Source organism: Eriocheir sinensis, chromosome 40 (genome assembly GCF_024679095.1).
Source record: "Eriocheir sinensis breed Jianghai 21 chromosome 40, ASM2467909v1, whole genome shotgun sequence".
In the NCBI taxonomy this organism is placed as follows: Eukaryota; Metazoa; Arthropoda; class Malacostraca; order Decapoda; family Varunidae; genus Eriocheir; species Eriocheir sinensis.
In genome coordinates this window covers 13,751,427-13,770,825 of record NC_066548.1, presented here as the reverse complement: position 1 = coordinate 13,770,825, position 19,399 = coordinate 13,751,427, and the positions used below count along the sequence as shown (strand labels likewise).

At 41.5% G+C, this 19,399-nt stretch overlaps 1 protein-coding gene across 29 annotated transcripts in view; it reads left to right on the top strand.

The window, feature by feature from the left end:
• LOC127009387 (arylsulfatase B-like) overlaps positions 1–19,399 on the top strand; it is a 139,383-nt gene that overhangs the window by 30,591 nt on the left and 89,393 nt on the right. For 13 of the 29 annotated variants that reach the window (XR_007761909.1, XR_007761910.1, XM_050882442.1 and 10 more), the window contains one exon: positions 13,789–13,846. The exons of 13 other annotated variants lie outside the window; for them this stretch is intronic. Coding sequence is in view for 13 of the 16 variants with exons in the window: in XM_050882442.1 (XP_050738399.1) it covers positions 13,789–13,846 (58 nt within the window). In the remaining 3 variants the exon portion in view is untranslated. Of the gene's footprint in view, positions 1–12,770; positions 12,952–13,788; positions 13,847–19,399 lie in introns of those variants that run through there. 3 more of the 29 variants (XM_050882455.1, XM_050882454.1, XM_050882453.1) reach the window with 3 other exon arrangements.

Genomic DNA, 19,399 nt, shown 5'->3' with positions numbered 1-19,399 from the left:
AAAAAGAAAAAAACAGGCATGCAAAATACATATAAAGTTTGGTGACATTTCACTTCCAAATATAAGCATTGCATTGTGTAATAGTAATCAACTGTAGAGGAAAATTCCCCTCATAGCAAATAACGTAGAAAAAAAAAATCCTAATAAATGAAAATTTTGCTTTCATATCAGAATAAAAAATAATGCTCCAGATCACTACTAATGACTTGGAATATTACATTATCCTAATGTTTCATTTATTGCAGTGTATTTTGCTGAACTGTAGAGGAAAGTACCACTCAGCAAATAACGTAAAAAAAAAAAAAATCCTGATAAATTAATATTTTGCTTTCATAACTGAATAAATAATAATGTTCCCCATCCTGTTCTTCATCTGTTTCTGACTCATCACTTTCATCAGAGAGCTCATCATCTGGGTCACCTGAATTGACAAAAAAATCTTAATCATCTGAATCACCAGTTGAGGTATCCGATCGTCCTCTGTAAAAGACGGTCGGGTTCATTTATGTTGAAAAGGAGGGAAAAAAGCATTATTAATAGTTTTCTTATGTACAGCTGATCAAAATGTAAGATATTGTATCGATACTAACTCATATATGCATCATATATGCATAAAAAAACTACACCAAATAGCAGAACAAGATTATATCACCAGTGTGTCGCGAACTGGTACATATATGCGTCAAGCCATGCCTGGTACATTGGGGCACCAATACGCAATAGAGGGAAAAAATATTAGTGGTCCGCGATTCAGTATATATTTGTACCATGGATTTTTACGCTCTCTGCCACAGGCCATCCTCTCACAATGATACATCCTCTCTCTTCAAAAGTCCGACGGACACTGGCATGGTGGCGCCATGAAGGTTCTGCGGGGCAGGCGAGAGTGCTTAGCTGCCAAACGCAGTTAACATGTTAAAGGAAAAAGAGCCCAAGATTGTATGTATGCTTAATGGAAACAAAGCTGAATGAGGTCATTCAAATAGTGTTTGATAATACAGAAGCCCCCTGCCGTTCATGGGTATTTGGTTCCACGACATTCCCGTGATCCGCGAATCCGCGATCGACAGGACTATAATCAAATAGGGTTTCGTTCTACCATCTCGATCGAATAAAAAAATGGATTTCTAAGGCATTCTAAGCATTGTTATATAGTTTTACACATCTGAAGACGTGGAGGAACGCCTGGAGGCCATGATAAACTAAAAAAGACTGTTTAAACTCCACTTTAGAGCACTGCTGCCTTCACTCGCACATGGTAAACAAACTGTCTTCTCTTCTTGTAACCTGTTCGGCTTTGTATCACTTTTAGGTTGTTCACTTCTTTCTTCTATCACTTCCTGTCTGAAGAAGACGTGGAGGAACGCTTGGAGGCTATAATAAACTAAAAAGGCTGTATAAACTCCACTGTAGAGCACTGCCGCCTTCACGCGCACGTGGTAAACAAATTGTCTTCTCTTCTTCTTCTTCTTTTAACCTGTTCCGCTTTGTATCACTTTTAGGTTGTTCACTTCTTTCTTCTATCACTTCCTGTTTGGTAAGTTTCAACAATTATTCTGTCTGTTTTTTTTCTTACCCCGATTGACTATACAGTAATCCCTCGTCTATCGCGGGGGTTAGGTTCCAGAACCCCCCGCGATAGGCGAAAATCTGCGAAGTAGCGACCTTATATTTTTTTATTGTTTATATATATTTTTAAGGCTTTATAATCATACTATAATTCTTGTTTCGACTTTTTACATTTGCTTCGTAAATACGAACTTCGCGCAGGAATTAGTTGGGCGGAGCAGAAGAATACTCAGAGAAAGGACAATATGAGCGTAGCTCACTTCTTTTATATCACAATTAGGTATATACGGAAGGGGAATGGGAGGAGAAGGACAAAGTGAGTCATGCAAAAAATACCGATAGAGGATGTAAGAAGGAAGAACAAGGAAAAGTAATGGAGGAAACAAGGAGATTTAAAGAGGATGAAAACAAGAAGGGTGTGGGGAGGGAGGGACAGTGGGGAGAGTCAGGTGAGGTCTTGAGGGAGAGTCAGGTAAGGGCTTCGGTCAAGACATGACCTGACTCTCACTTCTGCCCCTCCCTCCCCACACCCTTTCCATTTCACCTTCTGTGTGTGTGTGTGTGTGTGTGTGTGTGTGTTTACCTAGTTGTAAACACACACATACACACACAGAAGGGGAAATGAAAAAGGAGTGACAGAAGGGACTCAGGTCAGGGCTTTGGTCAGGACATGACCTGACTCACTTCTGTCCCTACCTCCACACACCCTTCCCATTTTCCCTTCTGTGTGTGTGTGTGTGTGTGTGTGTGTGTGTGTGTGTGTGTGTGTGTGTGTGTGTTCATATAATCTAATGGGGAAGGAGGAAGTGATAGAGACTAAAGATAAGAGGGTGTGAGAAAGGAAGAAACAAGGGAAATGAGTGGAGGAAATGGGACAGGAAAAGAAGAGAGAGGTAGGGAGAGTCAGGTGAAGGTGAGGAAAGAGGGGGAGAGAAAGGGTGTGAGTGGGAAGGAAAGAGATTAAAAGAGAGAGGTAGGGAGGTTCAGGTAAAGGTGAGGAAAGAGGGGGAGAGAAAGGGTGTGAGTGGGAAGGAAAGAGATTAAAAGAGAGAGGTAAGGAGGTTCAGGTAAAGGTGAGGAAAGAGGGGGAGAGAAAGGGTGTGAGTGGGAGGGAAAGAGATTAAAAGAGAGAGGTAGGGAGGGTTAGGTAAAGGTGAGGAAAGAGGGGGAGAGAAAGGGTGTGAGTGGGAGGGAAAGAGATTAAAAGAGAGAGGTAGGGAGGGTCAGGTAAAGGTGAGGAAAGAGGGGGAGAGAAAAGGTGTGAGTGGTAGGGAAAGAGATTAAAAGAGAGGTAGGGAGGGTCAGGTAAAGGTGAGGAAAGAGGGGGAGAGAAAGGGTGTGAGTGGAAGGGAAAGAGATTAAAAGAGAGGTAGGGAGGGTCAGGTAAAGGTGAGGAAAGAGGGGGAGAGAAAGGGTGTGAGTGGTAGGGAAAGAGATTAAAAGAGAAAAACTGGGAGGGAGGTGAAAGGAAAAGAAGAAAGAAATGAGAAGGAAGGACAAAAATACGGGGACGGAGAGGGAGAAGAAAGAGGGGAGGAGTGAACCAGGGAAAAGACTAATGGCGCAATAGGCCGCGACGGAAAAATAGAAAATAAATAGGTGGGTGAGTAAGTGCTTAGTTAGGTGTGTTCCTAATCACGTTGATTTATATCGTTTTCATTTTTTAGGCTAGAAAATGCTTATTTTACCGCAAAATCCCGCGATATAGCGAAAAATCCGCAATACGATACAATTTAAAAATCCGCAGTACAGCGAGACCGCGATAAGTGAACCGCGATATGGCGAGGGATTGCTGTATAACCTTTTCTTTCAGCTGACTTCTCTCTTTCAGCTTCGAAGGTAAACACTAAATGCGCACCGTTTGAGCTGGGTGTGAGAGCTTCGTGGTGCAGTGGTTAGCACACTCGGCTCACAACCGAGAGAGCCCGGGTTCGATTCCCGGGCAGAGTGGAAAAATTTGGGCGGCTTTTCCGATACCCTACGCCCCTGTCCACCCAACAGTGAATGGGTACCAGGTATTAATTGGGGGATGTGTCCCGTCTCCTGGGATCTGTTTCCTTCTCCTATAATTCCTTCCCCTTCTGTCTCTCTCCGGCATATGACCACAGATGTGGCATGGAGGGAAAGATTTTTAAGATTGACTATGGAGAATTTGATGATGCAGTGAGTGACGGAAAACACAAGATACAAAAATGACAATGAACTGGCGAGACTGGACCTGGTGCTAACTAAGGGTATGCACTTGTTAAAGGAATTAAGGTATGGGTGCCTCCTGGAAAAGAGTGATCATGTGATAATAGAGATGGAAACAGAGGAGAAAGGCACCGAGGAGGATGAATCATATAAAAGAAACAGGAGGAACTATAGGAAGGCAGACATGGAAAATTTTAAGAAATACTATGGAGAGCTAGACTGGGAAAAGTTGAGGAGAAAAAGCGAGGTGCAGGAAAAGTATGATATTTTTATGGAGGCGTATGAAACAGGAGTAATGAAATATGTACCATTATATAAATCCAAAGAAAAAGGAAAAAAGTAGAATGCAAGATGTGCAGATGCAAAGGAAAAAAGAGACAAAGCATGGAAGAGATTGAAAAGAAATAAGAATCAAAAGAATAAAGAAAATTTTAAGATAGCAAGAAATGAATACGTGAAAATAAGGAGAGAAGAAGAGAAAGGATATGAAAAGGATATTGTCAAAAAGTGCAAGGAGGAACCTAAACTGTTTTATAGATTCATAATTGGAAAAATCAAACCAAGGGAAAAAATAGAAAGACTGAAAGATGGAAATAAGATAATCGAAGATCCTAAAGACATGACTGAGCTGCTAAACAAGAGGTTCCAGCAAGTTTTTACAAAAGAATCACAATTCAATGAACCACAAAATAGATGTTAATATGGATGAAGTCATAGTAACTAAAGAGGAAATATATAAAATAATGGAGGAACTGGAGGAGAGGAAAGCAGTAGGACCGGATGGAGTCTCAGGCTTTATATTGAAAGAATGCAGAAATCAGCTGGTTGGACCGGTATATGATATCATAAAATGCTCAGTATCAACTGGTAAATTACCAAAGGAATGGCGGAGGGCTGAGGTGGTCCCTATATATAAAAGCGGAAAAAAGGAAGAACCCCTGAACTACAGACCAGTGCAGTTTGTAAAATATGCAAGAAAGTAATAAAGAAACAATGGACAAAATTTCTAGAAGAACATAATATAATTACAGAAAAACAGTATGGCTTTAGAAAAGGGCACTCATGTGTAACAAACTTACTGAGCTTTTACTCAAGAGTGATGGACATAACACAGGAGAGGGATGGATAGGTAGATTGCATGTACTTGGACCTGAAGAAGGCTTTTGACAAAGTTCCACATACAAGACTGCTATGGAAGCTGGAAAATAAGGGAGGATTGAAAGGGAAAATGAAGAACTGGATGGAAAGTTACTTAAGGGGAAGAGAGATGAGAACAGTGGTAAAGGACATGAAATCGGAATGGAGAACTGTAGATAATGGAGTGCCTTAAGGATCAGTATTGGGACCAATACTTTTCCTGGTATATATAAATGATATGCCAGAGAAACTAAGCAGTTATATAAGCCTGTTTGCAGACAGTGCAAAACTGCTGAGACATATAAGAAACTGTAAAGACTGAAATCTTGCAAGAGGACCTGAATAAGATTTGGGACTGGAGTATGAAATGGGAGATGGAGTTCAATGTGAAGAAATGTCATGTAATGGAAATGGGAAAGAGTGAAGGGAGACCAAAATTGACATATAGAATGGGAGATGGAGAAATATTAAAAAAAGCTCAAGAAGAGAGAGATCTGGGAGTGACAATACAGGATAATCAACAGCCTGAGTCGTGTTAATAGGATATTCGGTGATATGTATAGAATGGTAAGAAATATAGGATTACCATTCCACTACATGGATAAGGATATGATGAAAAAGATAATAACCACTAGGATTAGACCAAAATTGGAATATGTGGAAACTGTGCAGTCTCCCCATAAGAAGAAACACATAAAAAAACTAGAAAGAATACAAAGGATGGCAACGAAAATGGTTCCAGAACTGAAGGGATTGTCATACGAAGAAAGGTTAAAGGAAATGGACCTACCAACACTGGAACAAAGAAGAGAAAGGGGAGACCTAATACAAATTTATAAATTATGGATCAAAATGGAAGAAGTAGACAATGAGGAGTTACTACTAAGAGAAGGAAGAAACATCAGCAACACACGAGGACACAGTAAAAAATTGAGGAAAGGAAGATGCTTGAGACATAAAAAAAATATAGCATCCCGCAAAGAAACATAGAGGTTTGATGAAGTGGTGGATCAAGTAGAGGGAAGAGGAGAACAAGTAAAAAGCAATAACAGTAGGGAAGAGAAGAAAGGAAAGAAAAAGCTTAGGTTAACGTACACTATTATCGACGGACATATAAAAAAAAGCTAGAATTAAAAGTGTCAAAAGAATGGAAAACATAAAAGTGGATAAAAAGGAGATAATGGGGCTATTGAAATCACTAGATGATAAGGTGACAATGGGTCCATTTGAAATATCAGGCCAAGTACTCAAAGAGTGCAGTGAACAGTTACTAGAACCAGTTTGTGACATTACAAGTTGTTTGATTAAGACTGCGGAAGTCCCAGTGCAATGGAAGAGGGCACATGTGGTCCCATCATTATATCGAGCAGAAATAAAGAAGAGCCTCTAAACTATAGACCGGTTTCTCTAACAAAGAAAAAAAATGGGAGAGCGTGGTGGACGGATGAGATAAAAGAGGCAGTTGAGGAGAAAAGAAAGTACTACAAGAAAATGTTAGAGAAATGTGACAGAGGAGGTGAGAGGGAGATGGGAGCGAAAGTACAGGGAGAGTAAGATGTTGGTAAAGAAAATGGTTAGGGAAAGTAAAGAGAGTGGATTAGGATTTTGGTAGGAAAATTTCAGCAAAATACCAGGAGAATAAAAAAAACTTTTCTGGAAGGAGGTTAGAGAATGTTAGAGAAATGTGACAGAGGAGGTGAGAGGGAGATGGGAGAGAAAGTACAGGGAGAGTAAGATGTTGGTAAAGAAATTGGTTAGGGAAAGTAAAGAGAGTGGATTAGGATTTTGGTAGGAAAATTTCAGCAAAATACCAGGAGAATAAAAAAACTTTTCTGGAAGGAGGTTAAAAAAGAAATGGGGGGGAGAAAAGAATGACATTTGTAGCATCAAGAGGAAAGATGGGGTGCTTGTGAGAGGGAATGAGGAGATAAGGGAGGTATGGAAGCAGCACTTTGAAACTGTAATGAATGAGAGTGTGGGAGGGAGCGCAGAAGTGACCAGTGTGGGAATAAAGGTCAATGTGGTTTGGCCAGATCCACAGGGGAGGGTGGAGAGAGGTGAGATAGAGAAGGCAATGAAGAAGTTAGAAGTAGGAAAGGCCCCTGGAGCTGATGGCATAACAGCAGAAATGTTGAAGTATGGAGGAGAGGTAGTTGTGGAATGGATATTATGGACATGTAACCTAGGATGGGAACAGGGTGAGGTGCCAGAGGATTGGAGAAAGGCTATTGTTGTGCCGCTGTACAAAGGGAAAGGGAGCAGAGGTGATTGTAATAGTTACAGGGGAATAAGTCTACTAAGTGTGGCAGGAAAAGTGTATGGAAGGGTTTTAAATGAGAGGATGAAGAAAATAACTGAGAAAAGTGTAGGTGATGAACAAGGGGGTTTTAGGAAAGGGAGGGGTTGTGTAGACCAAATATTTGCACTCAAAATGTTAGTTGAAAAATACCTAGAGAAGGATAGGAAGCTGCATGCTGTGTTCATGGACCTGGAGAAGGCATATGACAGGGTTGACAGGAAGGGGTTGTGGGATGTTCTAAGAATATATGGTGTGGGAGGCCGTTTGCTGGAGGGAATCCGATCCTCCTATAAGGATGCGAGTGCCTCTGTACGTGTGAGGGGTGAGTTGAGTGAGAGTTTTGGTGTTGGTGTGGGTGTGAGACAGGGGTGTGTGATGTCACCATAGCTTTTTAATGTGTACATGGATGGTTGTATGAGAGAAATGAAAGCCAGAGTGGAGGAGCTTGGTCCAAGGCTGAAAGTGAGAGGTACAGAGGAGTCATTGGTTGCAGGCTTGTTTGCAGATGATGCAGTGTTGTTGGCAGAGAATGAGGGGATGCTGCAGAGGATAGTGGATGAGTTTGACAGGGTGTGTAAGAGGAAAAAACTGAGAGTGAATGCTGGAAAGAGTAAGGTTATGGTATTTGAGAGAGCGAGAGAACAGGTCATCGATTTTGCAAAGCTGTACAGAGTTAAAGCAGAGGGTACAACGAAGTGTAGGATAAGGTTAGGGGAGGAGAGAATGGAGGAGGTGACTGAGTTTAAATATATAGGGACCATTTTATGTTAGCATGGCAGTATGGAAGGTGAGGTGAGGGAAAGAGCAGTGAAGGGCAGACAGGTGGTGGGTGCATTGGAGAGAGTTATGAAAGGAAGAACTGTGAGCATGGCGGTAAAGAGGGGAATAAGGTATAGTATTATCCTGCCAACTCTGTCATATGCATCAGAGACGTGGACATGGAATGCAGCACAGCAATCGAGAATACGTGCAGTGGAAATGAGTTATACAAGAGGTACATGTGGTGTGTCAGGATGGGATGGAGAAAGCAATGAAAGCATGTATGAGTGGTTTGGTATGGGGGTGACAGCAAAAGGAGAGAGTGTGGAGTGGTGGAGTGGGTGAAGCGTGGTGCACTGAGATGGTTTGGACACGTGATGAGAAAAGGGGAGAATGAATTTGTGAAGAGAGTGTATGAGGGAGGGATTGAGGGAGGGTGTGTCAGGGGAAGACCACCTGTGAAGTGGATCAATAGGGTGACTGAGTATTGGAGCAAGAGAGTTGGAAGTAGCAGGAGTGAATGTGTTGAGAGGGAGTGCCAGAACATGGAGAGATGGAGACACTTCTGCCGTGGCCACCCCCTAAAGGGAAGTTCCCACGAAGGAGCAAGGTGTCGGAGATATACAGTACCCTCCCGAGTTTCGCACTTGCTTCGTTCCGCAGGTATAGCACTAAACTCGTGGATCACGAATCTCGGGGTATTGAAAACACTAAAAAAGCGGTTATTTGTTCCAGCCCATGGAGAAGCTGATTTTTTTTCTCACTTTACTCCCTTGTTATATAAAAAAAAACGTACCTTTTATAAAGGAAGAAAATGTGAAGAGAGAACAGGTTGTTTTGAAGCCGCAGCTGAAGGCAGCTGGCTGCCTTACGATTGGCTGACCGTTCTGAATACACGCTTGTGATTAGCCGAGTCCGATGACGTCATCAACGGCACTCATACAGTCAGCGGCCTCCAACCATGACGAAATGAAAGCTTTGTGAATCTGAAGTCAACAATAGTTAAATCATTAGTTCGTAGCTTTTACCGCAGGCCATTAGCATGCATCTCTGTGAATATCGCCCCAGCATGTGTGAGCACGGTCACCCAACCACTGGTTTCTTATGAATTTTGTAGAGATTCAAAGTCGGTTGCATTTCACAGGAAACTCATCGAAATTCTAGTCAGAAACTCAGTCACCAGCATGTCGGTTATTTTCTCGTGAGGTCGGTAAGTTGTGGTCACAAGAAGAAAAAGAGCGTATCAGCTGATCGGTTTAGTAACTATCCGCGTGTTTTTCCAGTGCCACAATGAGTTCCACAAAGCTAGATAAGCATGGAGTAACCAGGTTGAGCAGGTCTTGGACTTGAGTCTTGTCCAAGCATAGCCACTGCATTATCATATCTGGGTCCTCACTGCTAAGTTCTCGTGGCATTTAATTAACGGTAGCAAGATGTAACACACTCTTCCTTTGGCTCTGGGCTAACCACTCACGAACCAACAAATGCCTTCTTTTCATTTTATTTCTTTGTCTTCAGCAAACACCACAAAGCAAACTTGGCAACATCTGGATCCATTGTTTGTTTTGCTCTTCAGCTGATATATCCCAGAATGCAACAGTCCTCTGTGTGACGAAACTTGAGGACAAATTTGAGGCAGAAAATTGTTGGGAGCTAATTTCGGTGGGTAATTCCCGAGAAACTAGCTTGTGTGACCGCGCTTTTAAGCTGTTGGTGTCACACTGGGAGTTTTTCCTCCAGCTGCGTTGGCGATTGGGGCGACCGGCAACTCCAAATTTTCCGGGTGTGTGTCACACATGGCCAAGTTCGGTTGTCCATATTCATAACGTAAACAAAGCAGTCGCCCTGTATCGATTAAATAGTGAACAAAGCAGCTCTGCCAGTCTACTTTGCGAGTTTCTTGGTTGGCCATTTTCCACTGCTCCTCGCTCCTCAGCCACTGCCGTCGTCTGTTTGTTTACATACAGCCATGCGGTTGTTCGTACCCCCAACCGTTTTGCATCCATATGGACAACCAGCAATTCGCTCCCAGTTGGGCACACGGGCAACTGCAGTTGTCAGTAGCCCTAACGGTTGGAGGAAAATGGCCTATGTGACACCACCTTAAGGAATCGCGCATGACGCCGACAGTAGGTAGATGTGACCCGTACATGTCAAAGCAACGCAAAACTCGGGGCGATAATGCACGCAAGTCGGGATGGTAAGAATTTAGGATTGAGTGCGAAACTTCGATAGCACGAAACTCGGGAGGGTAAGAGAGAGAGAGAGAGAGAGAGAGAGAGAGAGAGAGAGAAAATGTGATCCACTTGTACAGTACATGCATCAGTTTGCCTGTCCTGCAGGGGAGACTGAGGCTAGTGGGGTGAGTGGACCGCCAGCACTCGTCGAGCGAGCAACTCTCCCGGCCTCTGGGCCACCTATAGACTGCTGAGTTGCTCGCTCGGCTCAGCTACGGGCTGCTCCTGAGCGCCTGCTCGGAGGGCCCGTGCCTCCGTCGCTGCTCGCCGGCTTCTACCCGTGGCTGTGGCGGCGGCGGAGGCTTCCCCACACCCGCCGCACGCCAGCGGCGGGTTTCCCCCTGCGACGGGCCGTCAATCGACAAAGGCCCGTTCCCCCTTTTTAGGGGGTAAATCCCAAACAACTGAGGCTAGTTCTTACAATTTTAGCATTTTTACTGGTTCATCAAAAACTATGCATGATAATTTAAAAAATAAATCATTTTGCTGCAAGTTTATAATGCCTATTATTGTAAACATTAAACAGATTTTTATTTTTTTCATTCTTGAGAAATAGCAAAATCTGTAGTATTAACTTTGTACGCAACTTGCCCCATACGTGTTGCATGTTGTTACAGACCATGGGGTAAATTTTTACAAATATAAAATGGAAAAAGCATTGAAACACAGGTCAGCAATTCAATTTAGGTAATATAGTAAATCATGAAGTAAAGAAACATAATTACCAATCAAGTGATAACAGAAAACCTTATGTATGAACTCCCCCAAAATTGCTCAAGATTAATAATGATCTATGACAGGTGCTGATCCTTCCTCCTTCAAGGTGGGCCAGGCATTATCACTCCCTTTCTTATTCAACATTAGAATCACAAAGGTGGCATACATAAGAATCATTCCCATTTGTGGTTTCCTCATGAGACCATTCTTTGCCTTGTTGTTACACCATGTAATGACTAACCCTGACCTTACCTTTGTACTTTCCAACACAATTTAGGTCATGCAATCATGATGTAAATCAAGCATGAAGACAGCCATTTCAAATAATCAAGTAAGCTTTGTGTTATGCTTTCTGCAAGGCGTATGAAGATCTTTGTAAAGGTGAGAATAATTACTAAAGTCCGAAATTGGTTTTCTTGCCCAAGTTTGCAGAGGCTTGTCCGAGATGGCCAGCAACTTATGCATAATATGTCTGATGGTGATGCAAGCGCGTACCAAGAAGCTCTGTGCCATCTGTTGTTACATAGTGAAAATAATAAGAGTGTACCAACTTACCCCGTATGCAGCTAGCCCCAGACTCCCCTACTGCTCCTGTACTGGTCCTGTAGCAAGTCAGGCACCAGTGAATAGTTGCCTTCTCTTAAAAGACAAATAGAAAGAAGGAAAGTAATGTATTTTGTTGATAGCAACAATAAATGTAATTAAGAAGTTTAGTAAGTATAATTCTTTTTTGAATGCCCAGGAACATGATTGAGTCTAATTTCTTATTAATATGATGCAAGTTTGACTACATATTGATTGAAGTCCCTCTTCTGTTTCTCTGTATTTATATGCTGGTTATTTTAACTTGTCAGATCTGATTGAACTATCAGTGTTTTCTTGTGATATTCAAGTGAAAACTCAATTTGGGTAATGTGACAATGAACTTTGGTTTCATTCGACATTGCCAAAGTTACATACAAGAAAATGTCCTCATAAAAGTCAAACATATAACCAGCATAAACCAAAAAATGATTAAAGCCAAATAATCATTTAAACCAAAAAAATCAATTTAAATAAAAAATGATTTAAATCAAATAAATCATTTTTTTTTAAATTCATGATATTTTCCAACCCTGCCTACTATAAGTATCAATAAATGACAGCCTCCCAATAAAATATTAACAGCATCTACATAAATATTGTGCAAGGATATGGTCATATGCTAACTCTTGGGCATAATTTACAGGCATTTTAAACTTCACTAGGTGACAAATTTGAATTAGCTGGCATTAGAAAACATCTTCCCTGCCACATCGACTTGGGGTAGGAATATAATAGTAATATAGCAGCATTCTATATCTATTAACCTTCCAGACAAAGGTGACTGCATCCTTTTTTAGGTAAGAGCAATGTTGCAACATTGCTTTAAAACATTTTTGATTTTATGGAATGCATTCATCATTGCTGCATCACCAAAAAAGGCTTGGTATAAGATGAAGGGACAAGAAGTGACCATCATGGATTAGACATCAGACAAAGGTTGAAGATATCTCAATGACTTAAGAATAGGAAATAGAGTTGGGTAGGTGATAGATGGATGGATAGGATAGATGATAACAGATAGACAACTCAAGTTACACAGTGGTAACTCAGAAATTGTAGAAGTCAGGTGAGACACAGGATCAGGTGGAGAGATGAAATTAGAGCAGGATGGAGCACACCAACATCAGACAGTGAGAGGTGGAGAAAGTTGGGAAATGCCTTTGTCCTGCAGTGGACTAGTAATGCCTGAAGATGGTGCTACTGATGATTATGTTTGTGGTAACTAAAACTTTCATATTTAAGGGCACCCCATGGATTGGGCAGTCAGCATTCGACCCACTCATCCTCCCTTTGAGGCTGGTCGATAAGTGGGTACCTGGGGAAACCTGGGGAAGGTAAACTGTGGTAACCCGGATGTTGCACTTGCCCTGTGTCCCTGGGTAATGGGTTCTCACTCACCACAGGCTCAAGGGCCAATGGACGAGGATCAGTAATGAGGCCACGCACAACTATAGCGTAAGCCCTCGACTTTACCTACCTATGGCTGTACAAGGTCCTTAACTGTCAAAAATAATAAAATGTCTGCATTTTTTCAACCTAATATTTGAGTAATTTTGAATTTACATCTATGGTCCATCATGCTTCCCAACCTGTCCACTCAATTATTTAACAACAAGGAGCTCAAGCTATATGCCAATAGGAATAACAGCACCAGTACATGCATAAGGAGTAAAAGTTCAAAGTGTGCATTACTGAGCAGCATTAACATCCCTCCCTCAAAATTGATTGGATGACTAAGGTTTAGGAAGCAGCCATGCCATGGTAATCTGTTGGTTAAGCAGTTAGTAAAACAAGAACTTGGTCCAATGTGCAGAATTTGATGGGTTTTTTGGCTCTGTCCAATAGTGTAGCCTGTTGTTTTGTGTGGTAGATGTAGATTTTTTTGTCGTGGGTTGATAGTAGATAGAAAAAACTAAGTATTTTTTTGTGATAATTAGAAAAATCCTTTTGCACTGTGTACATTGGTTTCTTTTCTATAATGGAAGCTTCCTTTTTTGTGCATGATGTATTCTGTCTGCTCGATGTACAGTATACTACTGTTAATGATATGATGCTACTCTTGTTAACCATACATAACAAACACCAACTTTATCAATCTTCTTGCATGATTCATATACTCTTACATCAATATTTAGATGAATGATCTTTTGATTAGTAAAAGAGTGCTGGAAAATGATTTGTTGCTTCACTTTTGTTACAAATACATATTTCCAATCTTGAAATATTTATTGAACACACATCACTTTCTTGCATATAAAATGTGATGGTAATTTGTAAAATTCTTATTTTCAGCCTGGTTACTGGGGTTATGATATGAGAAGAAACATGAATGTTGCTCATGATGCTTATGGTGAGTATGTTTGCAGTTCTGTTACACACTCACACATGAGCGTGCACACACACACACACACACATAGATAGAGCGTCTGCCTCACAACCAGAAGGACCGGGGTTTGATTCCCCGGCCAGGTGAAGATAAGTTGGGTTTATCTTCTTTCACGTGTAGCCCCTGTTCACCTAGCAGTGAGTAGGTACGCGACGTAAGGCAAGGAGTTGTGACCTTGTTGTCGCGGTGTGTTGTGTGTGAGTGGTCTCAGTCCTACCCAAAGATCGGTACTGTGAGCTCTGTGCTCTTCCGTAGGAGAACGGCTGGCAGTCTCGAGAGAGACCCGCAGCAGACCAAGAGGTGAATTACACAAACACACACACACACACTGGATAAGTGGATCGAAGTAGTTAAGAGCAGAGACGAGGGGGATTTACAGAACAGAGAATTCCAGAGAGGACTTAAAGCAAGGGTACGCAAATTGGAGGACAGGGAAAAACAGACGATTGAGGAGAATGAGGAGCTGAAGGAAAAATTGGCAAAATATGAGAAATCGATGAGGGAAGGACTGGGAGTGACAATTAAGGAAAATTAAAATTTGAAACAAATGGTAAGCAAAGAAGAACAGAGGGTTAGAGAGGAAGTGATGGGCGAAATGAAGACTTGGAAAGTGGAAAGTGAAAAAGCTAATATAAACGTCAGAGAAGTAATTGAACAGCAGCTGAAAGAAGATCAGGAAAACGTAGAGAAAGAAGTGGTTAAGGCTTTGAAGAAAAACGAAGAATTAGTTAGAGATGTGGCAGATAAAAAGAAAAGTGTTGTAATATTTGGTATGAAGGAAAAGAATATAACATATAAACCAAAAAGGGAAAAGGAAGAACTGAAATCGGTAAAGACTTACCTAAGAACTTAAATGATAATGAAGTGAAAAACTTTGAGTAGGAGGTGGAGGAAATTTATAGGATGGGCCGGGCCCCTACATGGAAGGAAAAATTAGACCAGTTAAATTGAGATTAAGATCGCAGAAGGCAACAGAGGAAACATTGTATAGAACAACTAAGTTAAGGGAAACATAAGGATGTTAGGAAATATACATAAATAAAAATAAAAATTAAGAAAAAGGAAAAAATGGAATGAACTTCTAGCAGAGGCAAAAGAAAGGAATAATGTATGATCGGAAGAGGAAAAAGAGGTATTTTTGGGTAGAGTTCTGGGAGATCGTGTCATAAAGTGAGAAGATGAAGGAGAGCTAAAGTTAGACAAGATCGATACAATTAAGGGATTAAGTGATGTATACAAATGTAGACGGAATAATATCTAGTAAGCTGGAAATACAAGACTGTCTACAAGAGAAGGAGCCCATGATTGTATGCCTAACAGAAACTAAACTAAATGAAGTCATCCAAATAGTGTTTCATAAAAAATACAATGTATGGAGGAAAGATAGAATGGGCAAAGGTGGTGGAGGAGTGATGATAATGACAAAGACGGAGTTATTAGTAAAATCAATAGTACAGTTGTCCCGCAAATAGTACGGGGGTTAGGGACCCAGGACCCCCGTACTATTCGAAAATCCGTATAAAATTAGTGCCCCCCCCCCCCCTAGAAACACTCCTGGACTGCTTTTGAGAGAGGGAATTGGGACTCTCGGTACGTCCCGAGTGTTCTCAATCGCATGACGCGACAGCACGAGTTGCCAACTCGGCACGTCAGCTCCACTCCCGGCTGTGAGAGGTGGAACGCCTCTGTGCTGTGATGACATCATCAGCAAATATGGCAGCCCAAACAAACACATAAGTGCTTCCATTGCATCAGGAAGATCAACGTACCCCATTTTGCTGCGAGTGAGATGCCATTACCATAGCAGTGACGAGGCTTAGTAAAAGGATGGCCTTTATCTTTACTCTTGCAGCACTCTTGGAGCACTGGCAGTTACTGCGGCAAGAATTTCTTTTACAGTATGATAGATACAGTGAACACTGCTCTCATTCACGTGGTAGGCTCTCCCTACCGCAACGTAACTCATCCCAAAACGTAACTTCTCCTAAATCTGAATTCTTCTGCAAGGTGAACACCTTTCTCGAATGCTTTGGGGTGCTTTCAGCAGGTGTTTTAGTAGAACAGTGTTGCCACTCATGAGCGGGAAATTTAAAAATCCTAAAAAAATTCTTACATGACAATCCATATAAAATCGAAACCATACTATTGGAAACCGTACTATTTGAGGTACAACTGTATATGGAGAAGGAAAAGCAGAAATAGTGAGTGTAAATCTGGAGAACAAAAACAGAGAAAGGATGACGATTACAACAACGTATGTACCACCTAGAACAAAATATGGAGTAAAGAGGAATATGAAATCATGATTGAAGACCATTCAGAGTTTAAGTAGAATACTCAGGGCAAATAAAAAAGTACTGTTAGTTGGTGATTTTAATTGTAAAGAGGTAGATTGGGAGATGTTTGAAAGCAGTGGATATATGATATGGCATGGGGGGAAAGATTTTTAAGATTGATGATGGAAAACTTGATGCAAAAGGTGAAGGAAAACACAAGATATTGAAGTGATGACAAACCGGCGAGACTGGACCTGGTGTTAACAAAAGGAATACACTTGAAGGATGAATTAAGGTATGGATGCCCTCTGGGAAAGAGTGACCACATGATCATAGAGATAGAAACGGAAGAGGAAGGAAGTGAAGAGGATGAATCATATAAAAGAAACAGGTTAAACTATAGGAAGGCAGATGTGGAAAATCTTAGGAAATATTATGGAGAGCTGGACTGGGATAAGCTAATGAGAACAACTGAAGTGCAAGAAAAGTATGATATTTTCATGGAAGCGTATAAAACAGGTGTTACGAAGTTTGTACCAGAATACAGACCTAAAGAAAAGTGAAAAAAGGACTGGTTTAATGCAAGGTGTGTTAAGGCAAAAGAAAAGAGACAAAGCATGGAAAAGATTAAAAAGAAATAAAAACCAAAGGAATAAAGAAGATTTTAAGGTAGCGAGAAATGAAAACGTGAAAATAAGGAAGAAAGAAGAAAAGGGATATGAAAAGGATATTGTGGAAAAGTGCAAGGAACAACCTAAACTATTTTATTGATTCATAAATGGAAAGATTAAACCAAGAGAAACAATTGAAAGACTGAGCGACGGGAATGTGATAATCGATGATCCTGAAGGCATGGCGGAGTTACTAAACAAAAAGTTCCAGCAAGTTTTTACTAATGAATCAATATTTAATGAGCCACAAGAAAACAAGATAAATGTTCATATGGAAGAAGTTACAGTAATTAGAGAGGATATATATAAATTGTTGGGGGAGCTGGAAGAGAGGAAAGCTGTAGGACCGGATGGAGTCTCAGAGTATATATTGAAAGAATGCAGAAATGAGTTGGTTGGACCAATATATGACATCATTAAATGCTCAATAACTGGTGCAGTGCCTAAGGAGTGGCGGAGGGCCGAAGTGGTCCCCATATACAAAAGTGGAAGGAAGGAAGAACTACAGACCTATATCATTGACCAGTGTAGTATGTAAAATACAGTAGAGCCCCACTTAGCGCGAGATCAATTAGCGCGAACCGCAATTAGCGCGAGCCACCATCTACCAAGAAAATACTTAATTAGCGCGAAAGCCTCAGTTAGCGCGAGCAGCCACCACGACTGAATTTTGAAAATTGCGCCAAGCCGCCAAGATGCGCGGCACAAGCCACCATGATGCGCGGCACAAGCCGCCATGATGTGCAGCACAAGCCGCCATGATGCGCAGCACAAGCCGCCATGATGCACGGCACAAGCCGCCATGATGCGCGGCACAAGCCGCCATGATGCGCAGCACAAGCCGCCATGATGCGCAGCACAAGCCGCCATGATGCGCGGCACAAGCCGCCATGATGCGCAGCACAAGCCGCCATGATGCGCAGCACAAGCCGCCATGATGCGCGGCACAAGCCGCCATGATGCGCAGCACAAGCCGCCATGATGCGCGGCACAAGCCGCCATGATGCGCAGCACAAGCCGCCATGATGCGCAGCACAAGCCGCCATGATGCGCGGCACAAGCCCTTACTTTAGCAGACGACGCCATGTTGATACAGGAAAAGTGCTTTGTTTACGTTGTGGATGTGGATACGAACAACTGACCTTGGCCGTGTGTGACACACGCCCGGAAAATTTGGATTTGCCGGTTGTCCAAGTGTGATACTGCCTTAAGGCAGCGAGGCCGCTGACCGGATGAGCGCCAGCGATGACGTCATCGGACTCCCAGCGAATCACAAGCGTGTTTTCAGAGCTCAGCCAATCGTTTTTTTTTTTTTTTTTTAATGTGAGTGATTATCAAACCCAAAAGTCAGACCCACGTGTGCACCAAATATTTTTTTTCATATTGGTTACTTTATTCAATTAGCGCGAATTCAGTTAGCGCGACCACATTCATCCGCCTAATTCTCGCGCTAAATGGGGCTCTACTGTATGTGAGAAAGTGATAAAGAAACAATGGACGCGATTTCTTGAAGAGCATAATTTAATCACAAGTAAACAGTAATAATTCAGAAAAGGGCACTCATGTGTGACAAACTTACTGAGCTTTTACTCAAGAGTGACAGATAAAATACAGGAAAGGGATGGATGGGTTGATTGCGTCTACCTTGACCTGAAGAAGGCATTCGACAAAGTTCCACATACAAGACTGCTATGGAAACTAAAAAATAAAGGAGGATTGAAAGGGAAAATGAAGGACTGGATGAAAAGCTACCTAAGGGGAAGAGAGATGAAAACAGTGGTTAAGGACATAAAATCGGAATGGAGAACTGTAGAGAGTGAAGTGCTTCAGGGATCGGTATTGGCACCAATACTTTTCCTAGTATATATTAATGACATGCCAGAGAGAGTAAATAGTCATATGAGCCTGTTTGCAAATGATGCAAAACTGCTAAGATATATAAGAAACAGTAAAGACTGCGAAATTCTGCAAGAAGACCTAAACAAGATTTGAAAATGGAGTATGGAATGGGAGATGAAATTCAGTGTGAAAAAATGTCATGTTATGGAAATGGGAAAAAGTGAAGGAAGACCAAAATGGACATATAAAATGGGAGATGGTGACATATTAAAGAGAGTACACGAAGAGAGAGATCTGGGAGTATTAATGCAAGATAACAAACAGCCAAAGAGTCATGTTAATCGGATATTTGGTGATACGTCTAGTATGGTGAGAAATATAGGAATAGCATTCCACTACATGGATAAGGATATGATGAAAAAATTAATTACCACTATGATCAGACCAAAATTGGAATATGCAGAGCCAGTGTCGTCTCCCCATAAGAAGAAACGCATAAAGAAACTAGAAAGAATACAAAGAATGGCAACAAAAATGGTTCCAGAGCCGGAGGGATTGACATATGAGGAATGACTAAAGGAAATGGACTTACCAACGCTAGAACAAAGAGAAAGGGGAGACCTAATACAAATCTATAAATTATTGAGCAAAATGGAAGAAGTAGATAACAAGGAGTTACTACTAAAAGAAGGAATTACCACCAGGAACACAAGAGGACATAGTAAAAAATT